The sequence below is a fragment of the Pomacea canaliculata genome, linkage group LG8, assembly GCF_003073045.1.
Source record: "Pomacea canaliculata isolate SZHN2017 linkage group LG8, ASM307304v1, whole genome shotgun sequence".
Taxonomy (NCBI): domain Eukaryota; kingdom Metazoa; phylum Mollusca; class Gastropoda; order Architaenioglossa; family Ampullariidae; genus Pomacea; species Pomacea canaliculata.
This window is the reverse complement of record NC_037597.1, coordinates 24,076,120-24,102,850: the sequence shown is the minus strand read 5'-3', so window position 1 is coordinate 24,102,850 and position 26,731 is coordinate 24,076,120. Positions and strand designations below refer to the sequence as shown.

Here is a 26,731-nt window from a genome sequence, read left to right as displayed (position 1 = left end):
GACAATGGTAGTGGAGTGGATAGGACAGTAGTTAGAGCACCTGTCGTCAAACTGACAGCGCTAGTTCGATACCCGAATAGCGCAGCAAACATCTTCCAGTCGACTGACTCAATACTTTTTTGGGGAATATAAGGCAGTGTGGAAGAAAAGCACATCTGATGATGATGATGTAAAGTGGATTTGTATGCTGCCTTTTAGGATAATGTCTTGTACAGGTGGTGTAAGCTTTGACAGTCGTCTTCTATAGTCATATAGTTACTAAAAGTTTAAAATATTAACTTGTAAGATGTAAACAATAATTTAATCATTACTGGCATTTTGCATAAGTTCACAACACATCACATCTAGCTCAGATGAAATAACTTTTTAATTGTTAAAGGCGTCACTTTCAGCATTTATATTGAAAATAGCAACCATTGCAAACGGTTATAATTGTCGAATAGATAACATCAAGGCTCAAGAGGCTGTAGGTAATGGTGACGTCTTAGTTGGTTGTCGGTAATGGTGACGTCTTAGTTGAATACCAAGATCTCATGCAGTGGGCTAACGATCCACATAGTACCGCCATACTCCTCAATCATCATCTGTCCTTCACCGAACTTGTCCCATTTATATCCTGGAAATAAGACAAATGGCATCCGCTAAACTGGCATACTTATATATATATATGATACTTGATATCAATACAGACGACTGCTATAGCATATTGGTAAGACACCAAACGTGAAGCCGCCGCACTACATACTGTTTTCTTCCTCACCTGAGTGAATGAGAGAGAGTGAATGTATATTGAACGGGTACAGTATGCACTCATTGTCTTGTGGAAATTGCCAGTGGGACAACATGCTGTACAACATGCAAGATCTGTCAAATAAAAGGATAATATTCATAAAAAAGGTAAGCAAAATATTTTAAAACATTGAAATGAATGAATAAGCGGATGGCCGAGTGGTTAGAGCGTTGAGGTCTGAATTAAGAGCTTGATTAGTGCAGCAAACTTCAGTCGACCAGACCACAAGGGAAGCAAATGGGCTTCACACTTACATACAGATTTTTAACACCTCCTCTCCCAACGATATGGAATAGATAAGAGAGGACCTTTACCTTACACTTAATTGACATAGTTTGTATATAAAATGGTTGAAGCACACACCTGTGGGATTTGTTTCACTGATCCCAGTTCTGCGTAACATCTCTGTCTTGCTGCTCACACCAAGCACCATTCCTGAACCGGAAGTGATGTATGCAAGTTTTCCTGATACTGGGGTCCATCCACTGCCCACCGTGATGTGTCCACCGTAGGTTCCCTCTCGGTAAAAAATGTCCTCGTTGGCATCGACCCCCCACACGCCAGCCAGTCCTGCAGAAATCTGTACTAAGGACCCATCAACCTTCTGCCAACCAGTTCCCCCTGGATTGTCCAGGCTAATGCCCTTCCGGAACCAGATCTGTCGAATTTATCTTCTTTCAATTATATAATTCTTTAAAATGTAATAAATCTCTACCTGAGCGATATAACCAACCCTTGGTTCATAGAGGGCAGCCCCTGTACCAAATGAGGTGCCTTAGTTTGACAGATGGTGAGATCCTTCACAAATACCAGAATGAGGAGCAGACAACTAATAAGTCGATCTCAAAAGATCAAAGAGTGGATCAGACCACACACTCACTCACCGCACCCTATCTCTCACAAACACTTCTTCGATGACTGACTAAAGGATTTTGTTGAGCATAACATAAAATGATCATTTCTGTCATGACAGTAATAAAGCGAGAGAGAATAAAAACCCTTAACATTATTTAAACTTTTGTTGACATGATAGTTTCTTTGATGAGTGTTTCTTAGCTTTTGTATATTGATTCTGACCGTTAACCCACAATTAACGATGTTTTCACCAATTTTAATTAGGATTAGAACTAGAGCTCTTCAAACATTATCTCCTCTGTCATTTTATCAAACATTCGAATTTTCATGAACAACAAAGACGTTCCATTAATTATCGTACATAATTATTCATTTTAATTTTTTAACTTTTTAATTTATTCATTTTAATCCTAAAACTAATTAAAAACTTCCTATTTCTGCCAAAAACAGCTTACCAAATTATCATGACTAACTCCCCAGATGGCGCCTTTGGGAGACACAGTCACATGTTTGAGACGACCGTCCAGTGTGACCCAGGCCGACCCTGTAGGCTGTTCGTCTGTGATATACTTTCTGTAAAAAATCTGATCTATGCTGCTGACGCCAACGACGATGTCTGTGCCGACGTCGAGCTGTTTGAGAAGTCCAGGGACGAGCGTCCATTCTGTGCCTGTTTCCAATGGCGCCTTGTATGTACCCTGGGTACAGCACACACAATACAAATATTTTTAATAAATCAAGGGTGTCACTAGATCAACACAAACACACAGGTATGTACACACGCGTGAAGACAAACAAGTTCTGGATGAGCACTAAAATTACCATGTTGTGTATTTGCATGGAGGTGCAGAACATCCAATGATTGTTGGTATCAACTAGTTAGTCTCTCGGAAAACTATGATTTTGCATCTAATATATCAGTGAAACTCAGACCAGGCATTATGTCTCTATATTCCTTATAAACATCCATTATTTACTTCAGGTCTACAAATTTACACATTTAACCAACAATCTTTCTCTTACATTATTATTTGTTATGTAGGTAACATTGTTTGCGATACATCACCTCACGATAGTAGATCTTATCGTCAGCATCAACCCCCCACACGCCTGCTCTTCCTATTGACACATGTTTCAAGGATCCCTCCACTTCAGTCCATGACTGGCCGCAGCAGGATGAGGTCAGGGCCAGAAGACACAGAATTATCAGCATTTCTAGCACTCTGTTCTGTCTGGACATAAAACAGCAATACAGCAAACATAACATTCATTACAACTAAGGCGATACAAGACGGTGTGTTCCTTCATCAAACCGCGACATTAATAATTAGTATTTGTTAATATGACAAGCTATGTTCATATTCTCCTCCATATACCCAGACCAGCTATCTTCCTAAGCTCATCCATGACACCAATATCAGTCTACTTGCGTAGCAAACAACTCCATTGTCCAACGCAAGCACAAAGCTAAGAGACATGTAAGAGAGACAAATACTAACAGACACTATGGTGATATACCTGTTATAGAAGACAGAAAGACAAACAACGGATAGAATCTCAAGGACTAACATATAAACAAGAAATGAATGTAAGTGGTTTATAGTGTCTACATCATCCTCTGGATACCCAGTGACAAAACATCCTTATTGTAATGTAAAGCGACGACAGACCACTACAGGTGCGAGATGACAACATCTTAATCATTCATTTACGCGCGAAGCTGATTTTGTCACGTGACATCATCCTATAGCCGTATCCTTGTTTAGTTAGATAAATACCATTAAAGTCCAATGTTTGTCACAGAAGGCAGGGTGAGTCAACGGCTAAATAATCATACTCGGGAGCTGTACCATAAAAAACGTAGGCAATTTGTAAATTCGATTTTAATATTGGTGTTTTAGATTGTTTGTCATTATTGTTTTATTTGTTTTATTTAAAGCTACAAGGTGCGTAAGCAAAATCGTTAATCACGGAGTCACGCCCTCGTCTATTGTCAAGAACAATGTCCCCGCGGCTTGAATCTCAGAGTTTCACCAACAGTCCGCTGACACCTCGGCGCAGGTCCGTTCGCACACAGGTACACGCAGTTGGCTGGCCGACGGCAGTCCGTTAGTCCTCCGTCCGTGTGTTTGCCGTTTCACCCCACTAGGTTGAGTGAGCGGGTGTTTGCAGAAAACGCAGAAGGTGGAACTTCTCCAGAACACGTCCCCACCCCGGGGAGAGAAAAGGCACACAGCCCAGTCGTGAGCGCCACACAGAAGGATCGAGATGCGGGAGGGACGCACCAACACAGGGAAGCACACAGCAAGCCCTGGGTACATCAACGTCTCCTCGCACCGATGCTCTTCCCTCAACTGCCGGTCCGAACCCGGGCTCTCAACACAAAAACTCAGGCCCGGCTCTGGGGAGAGGAACACTTCAATCCTCCCCTCGCTAATAGGGTTTTCACCCTCCTGTCCCGTCAGACCCCGCAACAAAAGACCCCATCAGGTAAGCGCTTGATTTACGGTGTCTCCCAATGAGGATCCATTACCTGCCTCAGCAGAGCGAAAGGCGACCGCGCCTCCCCCTCTGGCAACCCCCTCTGGGCCCCCATGCCTCTACTATCCACCCGCAGCAAGCAACACGCGACATGGACTATTAAAATCTTTTTAAAGTGAAACAGAAAGAATTTATTCACCTGGTTGAAAGGTCTTGATCAGATCGTGTACGTTGAGGGAATCTGCTGACAGATGGTCTGTTGACCACAATTTATACACACGGAGGGGCGACTGTCTGTGCTCTGATTGGTTCCCTTATTTACTTCTGTGAACACTGCCTACGACATGGACATTCCTTTATAATTAATATGTTGACGACCACCAGACAGGTAACCGATAGAAAACTGTTGTTGTCAGATAACATAGAGAGGAGAGGAGGCTGGGGGGAGAAGGTTGTGATGCCGTAAGAAGGAAAACAGAAGAGGGATGTCTCACCAGACCTGATAACAGATGATAAATCTTCTTCATTCAGTCATTTATCAGTTCTATCATTGTCAAATCGTTTTGGTATTTTAGTGATGTTGTCATCAAGGCTTTTAAAAAGAAAAAGAAAGGACAGGAATTTAAGCAACTTAATTCTTACTGTAGTCTTCTGTTGTCCACGTTTAAGAAGTGTGTGTTGGTGTGTGTGTGTGTGTGTGCGTGTGTGTGTGTGTGTGTGTTTTATTCATTATTTCTGACTCTCAATCTATTAATTGCAGTCCATAGGTAAGGTCTGAAAATGACGTGCGGCGAGAACCTAATCACATGGTGAGTATCCCGTTATACAAGCACCCTGTTAATTATCTTCCATGGTACAAGCTGTCTTTACAGCAATAGTTCAACGTGCCTAATAACAAACACCATCTATTAATATCGGTTAAAATATCAACGACTTCTGTCCAGATGGTGGATGATTGAAAATTTAGCAATAAAACCTTTGATATCCCAGACATTGGGAAAGCGACACGTGCAGTGACTCATGGGACCGTTAGTGCCACGCAGACTGGGAGTGTACACGTGGCAAAAGGACAAACACACGTTGATCCGTTTCACCTTGCAACCTTTCTCTTTGAACCTGCAGTCCAGCTTCAGAAAACGTCTGAGCTCCGTGAACTACCTTAAATAACTTTAAGCTTTCAGATGCATTTGTCCTCTCTAAACTTTTATTAGAGATGAATTTTTTTATCTGAAGACTATTTCTGACATTAGTTGAAAGAAATGTGTTTTGTTGGATTTGTCCTCCCTAGACTTTCGTTGTCGTATGCCTCTGTTTATTGAAAAATGTTGCTAGCCTGTTGCTCGATATGAGGCAGGCAAACATCAATAAAACCCAGATAATGACAGCACTGAGATAAAAAGAAAGTTTTTATCAAATATAACCGGACTGACCAACCCTTCTCGCTTATACACTATGCTAAACCCTATCTTAGCTTAGCGCCAAATCAGTCCGTTCCTCTTTGTTGTTCCACTGGAGAGGACGGAAGTTCCCAAGGAGAATTTTCCATTCTATGAAAATCCTAGCTCTGGTAGTCGGGTGCGTCGTCTAGTTTCTACCTGCCTCGCGTTGTGTTCTTTATTTTATCTATCTCCAGGTATGGGCAAGCTACTTTTAATGTGTAGCCGCTAGGCTACAGCTACTTTTTTTCAACACACTACAGCTACAATTTTCCAAAAAGTAGCCAGCTACTTTTGGCTACTTTTAAAAATTGATGTTATTAAAAGTTAGCTGTAGTCAGCTGACTGTAGCAACATACACGAACAGTGAGTGCAATCCCAGTGTATCCAGTTAGGAAAGTTGGTGCGACAGCGCAGACAAGGCTTACAGGAGAAAGACTGACGAACCATCGACGCCATCACAGATACTGTTTGGTAACATAACTCTACAAGAACTGGGACGAGCTCAGCGGGTGGACCCCACCCTTGCTCGTATACGCAAACTGGCCGAAAGTCAAGCGACAAAGCCTGAAGCCACCTACCGGTAGAGGCAAGGTATACTAGACAGAGTCCGCAGCAAAGAAGGGAAGGCGGTACACCAAGTCGTGGTGCCTAGGGCATACAGACAAGAGGTGCTGCGGTGGGCGCACGACACACGCGTGGTTGGGCACCTTGGAGTCAGAAGTACTAAATACAAAGGGGCAAACGACTTCTCCTGGCCGGGAATCTTCGCCGACGCGCGCAGGTATTGCAAGGCGTGCGACACCTGTCGGAGGGCGTCACCCCGCAACAGTGTATTCTCCCGAGTTGTGATGGATAAAGGGCATAAGCCGACTCTTAGAGAAGAGATTAACAGTAGGAACTTAGAATCAGTTTGTCCAGGAAGCGCAAACAGTGATGTGGAACCGACCAAATCGTCTAACCCGGTAGAAGGCCAAGAATAATCAGGTGGAGCAGAGACACCGGAGAAGAAGGCAGGAAAAGGAGTCATAAAGAAAGATGAGGATAAGATGGACACGGAAGAAGATAGGAAGGAAAGAGGTGTAAAGGACGCTAAAGGAGACAATAAAAAGGAAAGACGTAGGACGAACAGAAATCATAGCACCTATGAACACAAAAATGACAAGCAGAGTGCTTTGCCAGGGAATCAAGACTTCCAGAATTTCTTCTAACCTAAGATGAAAGCCGGACTGCTTTAGGAACGGAAGATGGAAGTCATAAACAGTAACGTTAACGTAGTTGTCGTTTATTTGAATCGCTCATCATTGTTTTGAGCCAAAATTGAGAACCTATGTAACGATTCGCGATTCAGGCGAATCTAATTAGATTCATATTACTTTTAATTCTCCTTGATGTCAGGGGAGGGAAGTCGCGCGGAGGCCGCGTCATCAGCTCTAATTCTTTTACGTCATGTATGAGATGACGTAAGTAGCTCGACACAGCGTAACTAGGACGACGGTAGTCAATGGAGGGAGAAGCCATGCCTGAACATTGGACTGTTGATTGGTCGGTACAGTTTGTAAGAAAGGCTGTGAACAGGTCGTCCTAGTTACCTGGTCGCGAAGAACTTGATTGGTCAAGAGCTCTGAAGAGAACGAGTTAACTCATCGCTAATTAATTTGATAAACATTAAATGTGTTAATCGATGGCCGGAACTTTTTTCTGAAAAAGGTGAAAGAGTGCGGCGAGCGTGGTTTACATGCAGACGTTAACACGCGCTCGCAAACACATTTAAACACTCTTCTCAAAAACGTTACAACAGAACAAACTACTTTTGTTTAAAAAAAATATATATAGCGGTAACATAAGAATCTTCACATTGGAAGGACCTCGCCCACAGCCTGCTTGCTCAACCTAGATATTGTAACCGGACTGACCGGCACCTATCGCTAACACCCTAGCGCCAAATCAGTCTGTTCCTCTTTTGTCGGTCCAGGGAAGAGGACGGAAGTTCCCAAGGAGAATTTTCCTGTCTACGAAAATTCTGGCTCTCGTTAGTCGGGTGCGTCGCCTAGTTCTTACGTGCCTCGCGTTGTGTTCTATCTCTTCTATACCTAATTCCATACGCACCCGAGCTACAGCCGACCTAGGAGTCCACAAAAGACCCTGCTTTACCTACTGACTACACGTAAAGTGTCCTTTCAGTTGGTGTGTCAGTTTCGCCGGACCTTCTCGTGTGTTCTCTTCTGCTGTGTCACGCCTACATACACAGGGACAGTACACACACTAGCACTCGCTGACACTACACACTCACACAAGTGCTACAGTTTAAGACATAGATTTATTTACAGAATACCAACATCTACCAACAAAACAACTGCCAAACTTAACCCTAACCCTACCTATTGAGAACCTATCACCTAGCTCAACACCCAAGGGAGGGAAAAGGAAAGAGACTGAGCGTCGCGAGCCGCTATTTCCAGCGGACCAGATGCATATTTCAGCGCCTTGGTACTTCTCGCTAACTCCGTCTCCAAACGCTCTAACTGCCATACCGGCAGGACCAATTCTCGTCTCTAGAGAAAAGGCGCGGACGCTGATCTACGCCTGCTTTGTGTACAGGGCAGCTCGGGTTCTACGTCACCCGCAGTTGCTGCCCTGTCTCGCGCTGAGCGCCGCTCGCGCGACCACGCGTGGGGTGGAAGGGGATGAGGGGTGGAGGGACTAGACACTGTCAGCGGTACCGCTGACTAGCGCTCCCGCTACAATATATACAGCAGTACAGTAACACACATAATCATCATAATACATGTACACACCTGAAAGCTTGATGCTTTGTCCGTCACAATGCGAAGTCCATCTTCGTTTTTCAAAGGAAACAAAATACTTGGCAAATCGCTTGCGCCACATGGACGACACAGTACTTGCGGTTACTGAGCGTGCGAGTCACGTGGGTGTCTGGCTGTCACAACGCCGAGCAGTGAGAGCAGTGGCTGTCGTCGTCTTGCTGACACGCTGTTGACGAATGTTCGTGAAAGTAGCCAACATGTAGCCAAGCTACGGCTACTTTCTAAAATGTAGCTACGGCTACAAGCTACTTTTTTTAATTTGTAGCCGGCTACAGTAGCTGTAGCACAGTTACTTCCCATCCATGCCTATCTCTTACACGCACCCGAACTCAGCCGACCTTGTAGTCCACAAAAGACCCTTCTTTACTTTCTAACTAAAGTGTCTTTTCAATCGGTGCGTCAATTCCGCCGAACCTCCACGTGTTTTCTTTCTCTATTGTTGTGTCACGACTACATACATGGACAACACAAACCTCACTCGCGCTCACACGGGGGAGACATGCATACGACACACTAGCTCACTAACACTTACATGCTCACACGAGTACTTACGGTTCAAAGACATAAATTTATTTACAACATATACAAAACAACTACCAAACTTATTCTAACCTACCTACCTATCCAACACCTAACACCTAACTCCGTGGGGTGGGGAAGAGGAGGCTGAGTGATGCGAGCCGCTATTTCCAGCGGACCAGATGCATCGCAGCCCAAAGGTACTTCTCGCTAACTCTGTCTCAAAACATTACTGCTATACCCAGCAGGACCTGTTCTCGGACCGAGAGAAAAAGGTGCGAGCGACTGTTTGCCCGCTGTTTGTACACGGCAGCTTGTGTGCCACGTCATCTGCTGCTGCACGACGCTCGCGCGACAACACGTGGGGTCGAAGGGGATGTATGGTGGAGGGACTATGCACCTGTCGGCAGTACCTGCTGACCTAAACAGCGCTCCCGTTACACAAACAAAAAAGACAGAAATCGCAAGAGGAAACAAAGAAAATGAAAATAACCCAATAAAGTGTAAACAACTCGAAACCTCTGACATGCGCATTGGGTTTACCTTGCTGTTACACGGAGTTCCCCGCTTAGTAAATCATTATCTTGTTAATCAATGTGTAGCGTACGGCTTGCCAAGAAATATTTGCACCCAGATAATATCTAAGACAAAAGAGGTAAACCAATACTAAACTGTAAGTTCCCCGCTTAGTATATAATAAAGTTTATAATAATAGAGGGGTCATGTCTCTCCTCCTTGGACTCTACTTATAAAAGACTGTGGTTATAAAAGGGTTAAAAATCACTTCGGGCATAGACAGCAGTCAGATACCTCCCTGTCTTGCCTTTGGTTAATAATTACTACTGGTAGATCAGTTTTACTAACTAGATTAAATTGCGTTTAATTTCTTTTTATTTGTATTTGTGTTGGATCTGATGATTCTAAAAATATGAATATTGAATACATGATAAACTTTACTAATTGCTGCCTTCACCCGCAACAGAAATGTGTTTCTGTCTGTAGTGCAGTGGTAAGCATCATCGTTCGGCAACAGACTTTATTCTTTCACTATTGTGTTTTGCTCTATACTTTAATTTTTACTTAAAGATGAGTATAATAAAATATGTTAGGTAAACTAGGGGAAATAGACATTATCAGTCTTGTAGGTAGAGTGTACCTGTAATTGTATTTATAAATTGCTGTGATGAGGACAGTACATAAGCAGCAGTAGACATTGGAATATTTTCCTTTTGATAATAAATTATATCAGTCTATAAAGCTTAACTCTACAAACGTTCTTTATGTACATTCTTCATGAGCTCGTCTTTCACAGTGTGAGAACAGTGAAAGTGAAAGTTGAATTATTCCATCTTAGTTTACACCCCGTACCTCCTTCTATTGTATCTCCTGCTTCCTGATAATCATCACCCTCACTATCATCATCATCATCATCGTCGTCGTAGTCGTCGACGTCAGGAATACTTATATGCACACACCTTTTATTGACAATGGTAGTGGAGTGGATAGGACAGTAGTTAGAGCAACTGTCGTCAAGCTGACAGCGCTAGTTCGATACCCGAATAGCGCAGCAAACATCTTCCAGTCGACTGACTCATTAGTTTTTTGGGGAATATAAGGCAGTGTGGAAGAAAAGCACAGCTTGCCCATTGATGCTTATGGTGATGATGTAAAGTGGATTTGTATGCTGCCTTTTAGGATAATGTCTTGTACAGATGGTGTAAGCTTTCACAGTCGTCTTCTATAGTCATAGAGTTACTGAAAGTTTAAAATATTAACTTGTAAGATGTAAACAATAATTTAATCATTACTGGCATTTTGCATAAGTTCACAACACATCACATCTAGCTCAGACGAAATAACTTTTTAATTGTTAAAGGCGTCACTTTCAGCATTTATATTGAAAATAGCAACCATTGCAAACGGTTATAATTGTCGAATAGATAACATCAAGGCTCAAGAGGTTGTAGGTAATGGTGACGTCTTAGTAGGTTGTAGGTAATGGTGACGTCTTAGTTGAATATCACGATCTCATGCAGTGGGCTAACGATCCACATAGTACCGCCATACTCCTCAATCATCATCTGTCCTTCACCGAACTTGTCCCATTTATATCCTGGAAATAAGACAAATGGCATCCGCTTAACTGGCATAGTTATATATATATATATGATACTTGATATCAATACAGACGACTGCTATAGCATATTGGTAAGACACCAAACGTGAAGCCGCCGCACTACATACTGTTTTCTTCCTCACCTGAGTGAATGAGAGAGAGTGAATGTATATTGAATGGGTACAGTATGCACTCATTGTCCTGTTGAAATTGCCAGTGGGACAACATGCTGTACAACATGCAAGATCTGTCAAATAAAAGGATAATATTCATAAAAAAAGGTAAGCAAAATATTTTAAAACATTAAAATGAATGAATAAGCGGATGGCCGAGTGGTTAGAGCGTTGAGGTCTGAATTAAGAGCTTGATTAGTGCAGCAAACTTCAGTCGACCAGACCACAAGGGAAGCAAATGGGCTTCGCACTTACATACAGATTTTTAACACCCCCTCTCCCAACGATATGGAATAGTTAAGAGATGACCTTTACCTTACACTTAATTGACATAGTTTGTATATAAAATGGTTGAAGCACACACCTGTGGGATTTGTTTCACTGATCCCAGTTCTGCGAAACATCTCTATCTTGCTGCTCACGCCAAGCACCATTCCTGAACCGGAAGTGATGTATGTAAGTTTTCCTGATACTGGGGTCCATCCACTGCCCACCGTGATGTGTCCACCGTAGGTTCCCTCTCGGTAAAAAATGTCCTCGTTGGCATCGACCCCCCACACGCCAGACGGTCCTGCAGAAATCTGTGCTAAGGACCCATCAACCTTCTGCCAACCAGTTCCCCCTGGATTGTCCAGGCTAATGCCCTTCCGGAACCAGATCTGTCGAATTTATCTTCTTTCAATTATATAATTCTTTAAAATGTAATAAATCTCTACCTGAGCGATATAACCAGCCCTTGGTTTATAGAGGGCAGCCCCTGTACCAAATGAGGTGCCTTAGTTTGACAGATTGTGAGATCCTTCACAAATACCAGAATGAGGAGCAGACAGCTAATAAGTCGATCTCAAAAGATCAAAGAGTGGATCAGACCACACACTCACACACCGCACCCTATCTCTCACAAACACTTCTTCGATGACTGACTAAAGGATTTTGTTGAGCATAACATAAAATGATCATTTCTGTCATGACAGTAATAAAGCGAGTGAGAATAAAAACCTTAAACATTATTTAAACTTTTGATGACATGATAGTTTCTCTGATGAGTGTTTCTTAGCTTTTGTATATTGATTCTGACCGTTAACCCACAATTAACGATGTTTTCACCAATTTTAATTAGGATTAGAACTAGTGCTCTTCAAACATTATCTCCTCTGTCATTTTATCAAACATTCGAATTTCATGAACAACAAGGTAGACGTCATTAATTATCTTGTACATAATTATTCATTTTAATTTTTTAACTTTTCCTCAAAATTTTATTCAATTTAATCTTTCTCTTTAAAACTAATTTAAAAACTCCTATTTCTGCAGAAAAACAGCTTTATCCAAATTATCATGATAACTCCCCAAGATGGATCGCCATTGGGAGACACCAGTCACGTGTTAGACGACGTCCAGTGTGACCCAGGCCGACCTGTAGGCTGTTCGTCTGTAATTACTTTCTGTAAAAAATCTCATCAATGCTGCTGACGCCAACGACGATTTCTGTGCCGACGTCGAGCTGTTTGAGAAGTCCAGGACGAGCGTCCATTCTGTGCTGTTTTCAATGGCGCCTTGTATGTATCCCTGGGTACAGACACACCAATACAAATATTTTTAATAAATCAAGGGTGTCACTAGATCAACACAACACACAGGTATGTAACACGCGTGAAGACAAACAAGTTCTGGATGAGCTTTAAAATTACCATGTTGTGTATTTGCATGGAGGTGCAGAACATCCAATGATTGTGGTATCAACTAGTTAGTCTCTCGGAAAACTATGATTTTGCATCTAATATATCAGTGAAACTCAGATCAGGCATTATGTCTCTATATTCCTTATAAACATCCATTATTTACTCAGGTCTACAAATTTACACATTTAACCAACAATCTTTCTCTTACATTATTATTGTTATGTAGGTAACATTGTTTGCGATACATCACCTCACGATAGTAGAATCTTATCGTCAGCATCAACCCCCACACGCCTGCTACTTAATCCTATTGACACATGTTTCAAGATCCCTCTACTTTTCCTCCATGACTGACCGGCAGCAGGATGACGTCAGAGCCAGAAGACACACGAATTATCAGATTTCTATCACTCTGTTCTGTCTGGACATAAAACAGCAATACAGCGAACATAACATTCTTTACAACTAAGTTGATACAACACGATGTGTTCCTTCATCAAACCGTCATAAATAATTTTTTTTTTTTTTTTTTTTTTTTTTTTAGGCCCTTTCACCCCTCCTGGGGCATAGGCCATCGACTACAGTAACTGTTGTCGATGTTTCGGTAGCAAGTATTTGTTTTACGGGGTGGGGGTGCTGGCCCCACGCCCAACCCTCCTCCTTTTTCAGCCGGGCTTGGGACCGTCCTTGGCGGAGGGCGGCCAGCCCTGTAAACAGATGCCACGTGCAGAGAAAGAACAGCGTGCCCGAGACGAGAAATGAACTCAGGGCACCCAACCTTCACTGTATTGGTGACAGGCGCTAACAGCGCTAACCGTTGCGCCACTGGGCCGCGTCATAAATAAATAGTATCTGTTAATATGAGAAGCTATGTTCATAAGCTCATCCATGACACCAATATCAACATACCTGTATTCCAAGCAACTTCATTGCCCAGTTCCAACGCAAACACAAAGGATAGAGACATGTAAGAACGACAAATACTAACAGACACTATGGTGATATACCTGTTAAAAAGAAAGTCAAAAAGACAAACAACAGATAGAATCTCAAGACCTAACATAAAAACAATAATTGAATGTAAGTTGTTTATAGTGTCTACATCCTCCTCTGGATACCCGGTGACAAAACATTCTTATTGTAATGTAAAGCGACGACAGACCACCACAGGTGCGAGAGGACAACATCTTAATCATTCATGTAGGCGGCGATGCTGATGGGCAGGTGACATCATCCTATACCGTATCCTTGTTTTGTTAGATAAATACCATTGAAAACTAATGTTTGTCACAGCTGGCAGGGTGAGTCAACAGCTAAAATAATCATACTAGCAAGCTGTACCAAAACATCTGTTTTAGACAATTTGTAAATTCGTGTTTTAGTTTGGGACTTTTAGATTGGTTGTCATTATTGTTTCATTTAAAGCTACAAGTTGCATAAATATATCTTTTAACCAATATTAAAATGCTTTGATAAATCAGGAATTCATAATTCGAATATATGTTAAGAACTTGCCTTAACAAAGGTGTCTACAATGATTATGTTCTGCCTGAAACCAATTGGAATATCAACCGTGCGAAGATACACTTAAAAAAGAACTAAAATGATTAATGAGAGGAAAACATCAAGAAGGCCTCAGAATGTCTAGCAGTTACCTGAAGAGAAGAAAGATTACATAAACAGAAGAAAGGTTGGATGGCCAATGTGAAAATAGGGCCGGCTCTCCACTAGAGGACCTTCTCAGGTAGAATTAAGAATTTCCCGGCTGGAGTGTTCACGAATGCAAAAGACTATCATGTCTCCCCAACAACTGGTACTAGTCTCGCCAGTTGACATGACATGACTAGGTGACACAATGCTGTGCTTAACAGTAATGTTCTGGGTGTCTACCTTGGTGCTACTACCTAGCTGCCATCTCAAACTTGGTTGTCAACTATAAGTAGTTTGACTGATGCCAGGAGCGACAGTACACCCTGGTTCTGGTCATCAGATAAGAAACTGCCGACTTCCTTCCTAGTCATCTTCTGACCAACAGTTAGGATGAATGAGTCATCTGCTCTGGTCTTGTTCTAAGTCAGAAACAGATATGTCACTATCTCTCTTAGTAGCAATGCTCACCTGTTTCAGAGATCTTGATCAAAGCGGATCAGCGGAAGACAATAGTTTAAGAAACTTCGAGATAGTCTGAGAACACCAGTTATTACAGTCAGGCGCTTCTCTAGTGATATGATTGGACATCTGTTGAAATCCTTGCCTAATAGCAAAGAACGGAGATAGTAAACATAGTTTATTACACAACTTGTACGCCGAGCTGTTTTTTTAAAAGCTTGCGGAGTAGTTATGGCATGAGGTGTGGGATGGCAGGAGATGAGGTACCGCTGTCTTACAGCAATAGTTCAACGTGCCTATAACAAACACCATCTATTAATATCGCTTGAAATATCGACGACTTCTGTCCAGACGGCAGACGATGGAAAATTTAGCAATAAAACCTTTTATGGTTTGAGAAATTTATGGCAATTAGAAAATTTTATTTCAGACAAGTAAAATTTTTGTTACTTGAGACATCGCGTGTCCCTCTGTCTAGGACGGAATGATTTTTGGTATCAACTAGTTAGCCTCTCGGAAAACTATGATTTTGCATCTAATATATCAGTAAAACTCAGATCAGGGTAATATGTCTCTATATTCCTTATACACAGCCATTATTTTCCCTTCAGGTCTACAAATCTGATACTTGTAATACCAGTTATGGGCACAACAATTTATTTAAAGTTAAGAAAAAGAAAACAAATTATTTTAATGTAATGGTTTAATGTAACCTACATTTAAGCAGCAATCTTTCTGTTACATTATTATTTTTTGATGTAGGTAACATTGTCGGGGTACATCACCTCATGATAGTAGGTCCTATCGGCAGAATGAACCCCCCACAGGCCTGCTTCTCCTTTTGACACATGCTTCAAGGATCCCCCAACTTGATTCCATGACTGACTGCTGGAGGGTTAGGTGAGAGCCAGAAGACACAGAATTATCAGCCTTTCTATCACTCTGTTTTGTCCGGACATATATCAGCAATACAGCAAACATAAAATTCATTACAACTAAGTTGATACAAGACGGTGTGTTCCTTCATCAAACCGCGACATGAATGATTAGTATTTGTTAATATGACAAGCTCTGTTCATATTCTCCTCCATATATGCAGACCAGATATCTTCATAAGATCATCCATGATACCAATATCAACCTACCTGCATACGAAACAACTACATTACTCAGTTATAAAGCAAACTATAATATCGCGTAAAATATGAATGACTCATGGCGGCTGGTGGAAAATTTAGCAATAAAACCTTTGATAGTTTGCAAAGTTTATGGCAGTTAGGAAATTTTATCTCAGACAAGTAAATTTTAATTACTTGAGTCATCGCAGTCTAGGACGGAATGACTGCATTGGTATGTAGAAAACGTGTGCAGCCCAAGCAATAACGGTCGTATTATCCCAGACATCGGACATGCGACACGTGCAGTGACTCATGGGACCGTTAGTGCCAGGCAGACTGGGAGTGTACACGTGGCAAAAGGACAAACACACGTTGATCCGTTGCACTTAGCAACCTTTCTCTTTGAACCTGCAGTTTACCTTCAGAAAATATCTTCCCTCCGTGAACTACCTTAAGTGATTTTAAGCTTTCAGATGCATTTGTCCTCTCACATCTTTTATTAGAGATGATTTTTAATCTGAAGACTATTTCCGACATTAGTTGAAAGAAATGTGTTTTGTTGGATTTGTCCTCCATAGCTTTCGCTGTCGTAGTCCTTTCTTTAGTGAAAAAATTTGCTAGCTCGATATGAGGCAGGCAAACATCAATAAAAGCCAGATAATGACAGCACTGAGATAAAAAAAGAGTTTTAATGAAACAACAAGACAGAAATCACAAGAGGAAACAAAGAAAATTTAACTAACGCCAGTCTGTCGTTCACTGATTATATTGACTCAGGACAAACATTCTACGTGCTCTCTAACATCAGTGAAAATTAAATATGGTTTGTATTGTGAAGAAAAACTCCGATAGCGGGTGCATCTACTACAAATTCTTGACTTCTACACAGGTAAGGATGTTTTTTCTGTTGGGGTGTTTATAATAATAGAGGGGTCATGTGTCAGACGCGGTTTTTTTTTCAGATCTCACTTTCACTCACAACACGCACGCGTCCCCTTGCACGTTTTTTCAATCATATATCACAAAGATTTGTCGTGGGAACCAAATAAAACTTTAAATCAATCAACATTAATTGTAATACAAGTCTTTCAAGCAAATCAATTTAAACCATACCGCCCAGGATCACTCTGTTCTAAATCATAAGATATATACGTCACATATTATTCAATACCGAAACTACTACAGCGCACAGGTTGCTCAAACAGTTCTCTTAAGGTCACCAAGACGACATACACATGTTCATTTCAATATACTTCCAACTGTCATATGTTTTGAGCAAATCGTTAGTCTTAGTTACTCACACCCCAAAATTGCAACGTCTAGGTAAAATCCACTCCTGGGGATCAACACATGACCCAAAGCTGGCACCACTCATAAATCCGCAGGGATCGACACACACAATATCCAAAACGAACACCACACACACTTTCCGTCCGCCTCTCTTCCCTGCTCACAGCCGTCTGCTCTCTTCCAAATAATTTTCACTCTCTTCCAAACTAAAATTACGTCATAAAATGACGTCGGGTTCTGACGCGAAACCACGACGCAACCAACACATATATGTAAGGTAAGGGCAATAATCTTTTAAAAAAAAACAAAAGACAGGGGAAACAACCCCCTGTTCCTAATAGACTGGTCCGTGACATCATGTCTGTCCTCCATGGATTGTAGTTATAAAAGAGTTAAAATGACATCAGCCGTAGACAGCAGTCAGATACCTCCCTGTCTTGCCGTTGGTCTAAAATTCTTATTCGTAGATGAGTTTTGCTAAAAATGTTCAATTGCTTTTAACTTATTTTTTTGTATTTGTGTTTGATCTTATGTTTATAAACAATATAAATGCTGAATACATTCTCCAGCGGCTCATCATCATCGTCGTCGTCGTCGACGTCGTCGTCAGAAAATTTATATGCACACACCCTTTATTGATGCATTTGTCCTCTCACATCTCTTATTAGAGATGATTTTTTTTCTTTAGACTATTTCCGACATTAGTTGAAAGAAATGATTTTTGTTGGATTTGTCTTCCGTAAACTTTCGTTTCATATGCCTCTCTTTATTGAAACATTTTGCTAGCCTGTTGCTGATATGAGGCAGGCAAATATCAATAAAACGCAGATAATGACAGCACTGAGATAAAAATAGAAAGATAGTTTTTATCAAATGTAACCGGAATCTCAAAGCCTAACATATAAGCAAGAAATGAATGTAAGTGGATTATAGTGTCTAGATCATCCTGAATACTCGGTGACAAAACATTCTTATTGTAATGTAAAGCGACGACAGACCACCACAGGTGCGAGATGACAACATCTTAATCATTCATTTAGGCGGTGATGCTGAGTTGGTCACGTGACATCATCCTATACCCATATCCATGTTTTGTTAGATAAATACCATTAAAGTAAAATGTTTGTCACAGGAGGCAGGGTGAGTCAACCAGCTAAATAATCATACTAGGTGTGACATAAGGCAAGTGTTGGCCTTATTCCCAAAATGAACAATCCGTAAAAGGTTTAGTTCCGGTAAGAGATTTAAATATACTTGGGCGGGAGCCGACATGAAGCTGTCTCTTGTGTGTTTTCTAACTGGACAGTTTAATGAGTGCCACCACTAATACCCACAAACCAATAACACAACATGGTGTCAGAAGTGAGCAGCAAAGTGCTAGCTGTGTGATTTCTCCAGAAACTTTCAGGTGGGCACGTTTTTCTCATTTTGAAATATTGCGCCGTCAGTTCGCAAAGTGACATTTCTCGCAAGATGGCAGAGACACATCAGAGAAAACACTTCACTGCAAACGTTCCGGTTCCCTCAAAGCTGGATTTGTCTTCTAACATTGAAGTAAATTGGAAAAAATTTCTTCGTCAGTGGCAGAACTATGAGGTAGCTACGCGCCTTGATAAAGAAGATTCAGCTTATCGTTGTGCAGTTCTATTAGCTTGCATTGGTGAGGACGCACAAGAAATCTACGAAGGATTATCCTTTGCAGAAGGGGAGAACGACAAAGATATCCATACTGTCATCGACAAGTTCAACGACTTTTGTTTGGGTAGCACACATGAGGTGTATGAGAGCTACAAGTTCCATAGCCGAAACCAAAACAAAAGTGAGTCAGTTGATACTTACGTCACAGTTTTACGCAAGTTAGCAAAATCACGTGATTTCAAGGATGTTGACCGCATGATTCGTGACAGACTTGTGATCCGTGTTCAAGATGACACTATGCGTGAAAAATTGTTGCAGAAGAAAACACTCAAGCTTCCAGAAGCAATAGAAATTTGCAGAGCTCATGAGACTTCCAAGACTCAAGCACACTCGATGTTGGTAAGCAACAGCGAGAGTACAGTTGAGAAAACCATCAACAAGATTCAGAAAGGTCAGCGAAAAGTTCGTTGCGGTATGAAGCCAGGCCTTCGGGGAAAACCAGAGACTAAGCCATGCTCTCGATGCGGAAAAGGTTCCCACAACAGAGATGGTTGTCCTGCAAAGAACGCTAAATGCAGAAAATGTTCCAAGATTGGTCACTACGCTGCAGTCTGTCGCTCTTCAGGTTCTTGAAGAACCATTGCTAGGTCGACCAGCCATTACAGCGTTGAAGTTGATTGAGAGAATCAACACAGTTATAGAGGATCAGGAAAAGCAGTACAAGGAAGAATTCCCAAAACTTTTCAGAGGACTAGGAAGTCTACAAGATCCTTACAAGATTCGTCTGAAAGAACAAGTTGTTCCATATGCAGTAGCAGCTCCATGACGCTTACCTTTGCCGAATTGGATCAACTCGAAGAACAGGGAGTGATTCGCACAGTCACCAAGCCCAGTGATTGGTGCGCCCCAATAGTAGTGGTGCCCAAGAGCGACGAGAGAGTCAGAATCTGCGTCGATCTGAGCAAACTAAACGAAGCAGTTCGCAGAGAGAACTACCCGTTGCCGTCAACAGATGAACTGTTAGCCCAGCTGTCAGGAGCAAAAATGTTCACAAAGCTTGATTGCAAAAAGGGTTTCCATCAACTTCCACTGGATGAAGGAAGTCAGGAGTTAACAACCTTCATCACACCTTTTGGAAGGTACTGTTATACACGCTTACCCTTCGGGATAAGTTCAGGGCCAGAATTTCGTCCTCCAGTCTGAAGAGATATGCGATATCAGTCACCTGCACTGGCTTACAGGAGAAAGACTGACGAACCATCGACGCCATCACAGACACTGTTTAGTAACGTAACTCTACAAGAACTGGGACGAGCTCAGCGGGTGGACCCCACCCTTGCTCGTATACGCAAACTGGCCGAAAGTCAAGCGACAAAGCCAGAAGCCACCTACCGGTGGAGGAGAGGTATACTATACAGAGTCTGCAGCAAAGAAGGGAAGGCGGTACAACAAGTCGTGGTGCCTAGGGCATACAGACAAGAGATGCTGCGGTGGGCGCACGACACACCCATGGCTGGCCACCTTGGAGTCAGAAGGACTAAATACAAAGTGGCAAACGACTTCTCCTGGCCAGGAATCTTCGCCGACGCGAGCAGGTATTGCAAGGCGTGCGACACCTGTTGGAGGGCGTCACCCCCCAACAGTGTATTCTCCCGAGTTGTGATGGATAAAGGGCATACACCGACTCTTAGAGAAGAGATTAACAGTAGGAACTTAGAATCAGTTTGCCCAGAAAGCGCAAACATTGTATGAGATGACGTAAGTAGCTCGACACAGCGTAACAAGGACGACGGTAGTCAATGGAGGGAGAAGCCATGCCTGAACATTGGACTGTTGATTGGTCGGTACAGTTTGTAAGAAAGGCTGTGAACAGGTCGTCCTAGTTACCTTGTCGCGAAGAACCTGATTGGTCAAGAGCTCTGAAGAGAACGAGTTAACTCATCGCTAATTAATTTCATAAACATTAAATGTGTTAATCGTTGGCCGGAACTTTTTGCTGAAAAAGGTGAAAGAGTTCGGCGAGCGTGGTTTACATGCAGACGTTAACACGCGCTCGCAAACACATTTAAACACTCTTCTCAAAAACGTTACAACAGAACAAACTACTTTTGTTTAAAAAAAAAAATAAAGCGGTAACATAAGAATCTTCACATTGGAAGGACCTCGCCCACAGCCTGCTTGCTCAACCTAGATATATACAGCAGTACAGTAACATACATAATCATCATAATACATGTACACACCTGAAAGCTTTCACGAAGTTTGATGCTTTATACGTCACAATGCGAAGTCCATCTTCTTTTTTCAAAGGAAACAAAATACTTGGCAAATCGATTGCGCCACATGGACGACACAGTACTTGCGGTTACTGAGCGTGCGAGTCACGTGGTGTCTGGCTGTCACAACGCCGAGCAGTGAGAGCAGTGGCTGTCGTCGTCTTGCTGACACGCTGTTGACGAATGTTCGTGAAAGTAGCCAAGCTACGGCTACTTTCTAAAATGTAGCTACGGCTACAAGCTACTTTTTTTAATTTGTAGCCGGCTACAGTAGCTGTAGCACAGTTACTTCCCATCCATGCCTATCTCTTACACGCACCCGAACTCAGCCGACTTTGTAGTCCACAAAAGACCCTTCTTTAATTTCTAACTAAAGTGTCTTTTCAATCGGTGCGTCGATTCCGCCGGACCTCCACGTGTGTTCTTTCTCTATTGTTGTGTCACGACTACATACATGGACAACACAAACCTCACTCGCGCTCACACGGGGGAGACATGAGTACGACACACTAGCTCACTAACACTAACACGCTCACACGAGTACTTACGGTTCAAAGACATAAATTTATTGACAAGATATACAAAACAACTACCAAACTTATTCTAACCTACCTACCTATCCAAAACCTAACAACTAACTCCGTGGGGTGGTGAAGAGGAGGCTGAGTAATGCGAGCCGCTATTTCCAGCGGACCAGATGCATCGCAGCCCAAAGGTACTTCTCGCTAACTCTGTCTCAAAACATTACTTCTATACCGCTGTTTGTACACGGCAGCTTGGGTGCCACGTCATCTGCTGCTGCTGCACGCCGCTCGCGCGACAACGCGTGGGGTGGAAGGGGGTGTGTGGTGGAGGGATGCACCTGTCGGCAGTACCTGCTGACCTAAACAGCGCTCCTGCTACACAAACAAAAAGACAGAAATCGCAAGAGAAAACAAAGAAAATTAAAATAACCCAATAAAGTGTATACAACTAGACACCTCTGACATGCGCATTGGGTTTACCTTGCTGTTACACGGAGTTCCCCGCTTAGTAAATCATTATCTTGTTAATCAATGTGTAGTGTACGGCTTGCCAAGAAATATTTACACCCAGATAATATCTAAGACAAAAGAGGTAAACCAATACTAAACTGTAAGTTCCCCGCTTAGTATATAATAATGTTTATAATAATAGAGGGGTCATATCTCTCCTCCTTGGACTCTACTTATAAAAGACTGTGGTTATAAAAGGGTTAAAAATAACTTCGGCCATAGACAGCAGTCAGATACCTCCCTGTCTTGCCTTTGGTCCATAATTACTACTGATAGATCAGTTTTAATAACTAGATTAAATTGCGTTTAATTTCTTTTTATTTGTATTTGTGTTGGATCTGATGATTCTAAAAATATGAATATTGAATACATGATAAACTTTACTAATTGCTGCCTTCACCCGCAACAGAAATTTGTTTATGTCTGTAGTGCAGTGGTAAGCATCATCGTTCGGCAACAGACTTTATTCTTTCACTATTGTGTTTTGCTCTATACTTTAATTTTTACTTAAAGATGAGTATAATGACAAAAAAATATGTTAGGTAAATTAGGGGAAATAGACATTATCAGTCTTGTAGGAAGAGTGTACCTGTAATCGTATTTATAAATTGCTGTGATGAGGACAGTACATAAGCAGCAGTGGACATTGGAATATTTTCCTTTTGATAATAATTATATCAGTCTATAAAGCTTAACTCTACAAATGTTCTTTATGTACATTCTTCACGAGCTCGTCTTTCACAGTGTGAGAACAGTGAAAGTTGAATTATTCCATCTTAGTTTACAGCCCGCACCTCCTTCTATTGTATCACCTGCTTCCTGATAATCATCACCCTCATTATCATCGTCATCATCATCGTCGTCGTAGTCGTCGACTTCAGGAATACTTATATGCACACACCTTTTATTGACAATGGTAGTGGAGTGGATAGGACAGTAGTTAGAGCACCTGTCGTCAAACTGACAGCGCTAGTTCGATACCCGAATAGCGCAGCAAACATCTTCCAGTCGACTGACTCAATAGTTTTTTGGGGAATATAAGGCAGTGTGGAAGAAAAGCACAGCTTGCCCATTGATGCTGATGATGATGATGTAAAGTGGATTTATATGCTGCCTTTTAGGATAATTTCTTGTACAGGTGGTGTAAGCTTTCACAGTCGTCTTCTATAGTCATATAGTTACTGAATGTTTAAAATATTAACTTGTAAGATGTAAACAATAATTTAATCATTACTGGCATTTTGCATAAGTTCACAACACATCACATCTAGCTCAGATGAAATAACTTTTTAATTGTTAAAGGCCTCACTTTCAGCATTTATATTGAAAATAGCAACCATTGTAAACGGTTATAATTGTCGAATAGATAACATCAAGGCTCAAGAGGCTGTAGGTAATGGTGACGTCTTAGTAGCCGTTGAATATCAAGATCTCATGCAGTCGGCTAACCATCCACATAGTACCGCCATACTCCTCAATCATGATCTGTCCTTCACCGAACTTGTCCCATTTATATCCTGGAAATAAGACAAATGGCATCCGCTCATTTGGCATAGTTATATATATATATATGATACTTGATATCAATACAGACGACTGCTATAGCATATTGGTAAGACACCAAACGTGAAGCCGCCGCACTACCTGCTGCTTTCTTCCTCACCTGAGTGAATGAGAGAGAGTGAATGTATATTGAATGGGTACAGTATGCACTCATTGTCCTGTTGAAATTGCCAGTGGGACAACATGCTGTACAACATGCAAGATCTGTCAAATAAAAGGATAATATTCATAAAAAAGGTAAGCAAAATATTTTAAAATATTGAAATGAATAAACAAGCGGATAGCCGAGTGGTTAGAGCGTTGAGGTCTGAATTAAGAGCTTGATTAGTGCAGCAAACCTCAGTCGACCAGACCACAGGGACTGGGTACCTGATTCAATAGAGGTTTGGGTAAGACATCAAGGGAAGCAAATGGGCTCCGCCGTTACATACAGAATTTTAACACCTCCTCTCCCAACGATATGGAATAGTTAAGAGATGACCTTTAACTTTCACTTAATTGACATAGTTTGTATATAAAATGGTTGAAGCACACACCTGTGGGATTTGTTTCACTGATCCCAGTTCTGCGAAACATCTCTGTCTTGCTGCTCACGCCAAGCACCATTCCTGAACCGGAAGTGATGTATGTAAGTTTTCCTGATACTGGGGTCCATCCACTGCCCACCGTGATGTGTCCACCGTAGGTTCCCTCTCGGTAAAAAATGTCCTCGTTGGCATCGACCCCCCACACGCCAGACGGTCCTGCAGAAATCTGTGTTAAGGACCCATCAACCTTCTGCCAACTAGTTCCCCCTGGCCTGTGCAGGCTAATGCCCTTCCGGAAAAAGATCTGTCGAATTTATCCTCTTTCAATTATATAATTCTTTAAAATGTAATAAATCTCTACCTGAGCGATATAACCAGCCCTTGGTTCATAGAGGGCGCCCCTGTACCAAATGAGGTGCCTTAGTTTGACAGATTGTGAGATCCTTCACAAATACCAGAATGAGGAGCAGACAGCTAATAAGTCGATCTCAAAAGATCAAAGAGGAGATCAGACCACACACACACACACCGCACCCTATCTCTCACAAACACTTCTTCGATGACTGACTAAAGGATTTTGTTGAGCATAACATAAAATGATCATTTCTGTCATGACAGTAATACAGCGAGAGAGAATAAAAACCCTAAATATTATTTAAACTTTTGATGACATGATAGTTTCTCTGATGAGTGTTTCTTAGCTTTTGTATATTGATTCTGACCGTTAACCCACAATTAACGATGTTTTCACCAATTTTAATTAGGATTAGAACTACAGCTCTTCAAACATTATCTCCTCTGTCATTTTATCAAACATTCGAATTTTCATGAACAACAAAGACGTTCCATTAATTATCGTACATAATTATTCATTTTAATTTTTTAACTTTTTTTAATTCATTCATTTTAATCCTAAAACTAATTTAAAAACTTCCTATTTCTGCCAAAAACAGCTTACCAAATTATCATGACTAACTCCCCAGATGGTGCCATTGGGAGACACAGTCACTTGTTTGAGACGACCGTCCAGTGTGACCCAGCCCGACCCTGTAGGATGTTCGCCTGTGATATTCTTTCTGTAAAAAATCTCATCTATGCTGCTGACGCCAACGACGATGTCTGTGCCGACGTCGAGCTGCCTGAGACGTCCAAGGACGAGCGTCCATTCTGTGCCTGTTTCCAATGGCGCCTGGTATGTACCCTGGGTACAGCAAACACAATACAAATATTTTTAATAAATCAAGGGTGTCACTAGATCAACACAAACACACAGGTATGTACACACGCGTGAAGACAAACAAGGTCTGGATGAGCTCTAAAATTACCATGTTGTGTATTTGCATGGAGGTGCAGATTATCCAATGATTGTTGGTATCAACTAGTTAGTCTTTCGCAAAACTATGATTTTGCATCTAGTATATCAGTGAAACTCAGACCAGGTATTATGTCTCTATATTCCTTATAAACATCCATTATTTACTTAAGGTCTACAAATTTACACATTTAATTAACAATCTTTCTCTTACATTATTATTTGTTATGTAGGTAACATTGTTTGCGATACATCACCTCACGATAGTAGATCCTATCGTCAGCATTAACCGCCCACACGCCTGCTCTTCCTATTGACACATGTTTCAAGGATCCCTCCAATTCAGTCCATGACTGGCCGCAGCAGGATGAGGTCAGGGCCAGAAGACACAGAATTATCAGCATTTCTATCACTCTGGTTTGTCTGGACATAAAACAGCAATACACCAAACATAACATTCATTACAACTAATGTGATACAAGACGGTGTGTTCCTTCATCAAACCGCGACATTAATAATTAGTATTTGTTAATATGACAAGCTATGTTCATATTCTCCTACATCAACGTCTCCTCGCAACGATGCTCTTCTCTCAACTGCCGGTCCGAACCCGGGCTCTCAACACAAAAACTCAGGCCCGGCTCTGGGGAGAGGAACACTTCAATCCTCCTCTCGCTAATAGGGTTTTCGCCCTCCTGTCCCGTCAGGCCCCGCAACAAAAGACCCCATCAGGTAAGCGCTTGACTTACGGTGTCTCCCAATCAGGATCCATAACCTGCCTCAGCAGAGCGAAAGGCGACCGCGCCTCCCCCTCTGGCAACCCCCTCTGGGCCCCCATACCTCGACTATCCACCCGCAGCAAGCAACACGCGACATGGACTATTAAAATCTTTTTAAAGTGAAACAGAAAGAATTTATTCACCTGGTTGAGAGGTCTTGATCAGATCGTGTACGTTGAGGGAATCTGCTGACAGATGGTCTGTT

General features: G+C 41.8%; 1 protein-coding gene and 1 long non-coding RNA gene across 2 annotated transcripts; both read right to left on the bottom strand.

Moving 5' to 3' along the window:
• Positions 1 to 349: 349 nt before the first annotated feature.
• On the bottom strand, positions 350 to 26,731 carry LOC112570663 (lectin L6-like). The gene is made up of 5 exons (XM_025249218.1): positions 26,670 to 26,731; positions 2,712 to 2,877; positions 2,101 to 2,343; positions 1,154 to 1,448; positions 350 to 616 (listed from the first exon to the last, which is right to left on the bottom strand). Exons 2-5 carry the CDS (start codon positions 2,856 to 2,858, stop codon positions 513 to 515), a joined length of 789 nt encoding a protein of 262 aa, XP_025105003.1. The 5' UTR covers positions 2,859 to 2,877; positions 26,670 to 26,731; the 3' UTR covers positions 350 to 512.
• On the bottom strand, positions 15,090 to 17,586 carry LOC112570664. Its single transcript, XR_003100676.1, has 3 exons — positions 16,303 to 17,586; positions 15,775 to 15,874; positions 15,090 to 15,134 (listed from the first exon to the last, which is right to left on the bottom strand). It is a non-coding gene; the product is annotated as an uncharacterized LOC112570664 (long non-coding RNA).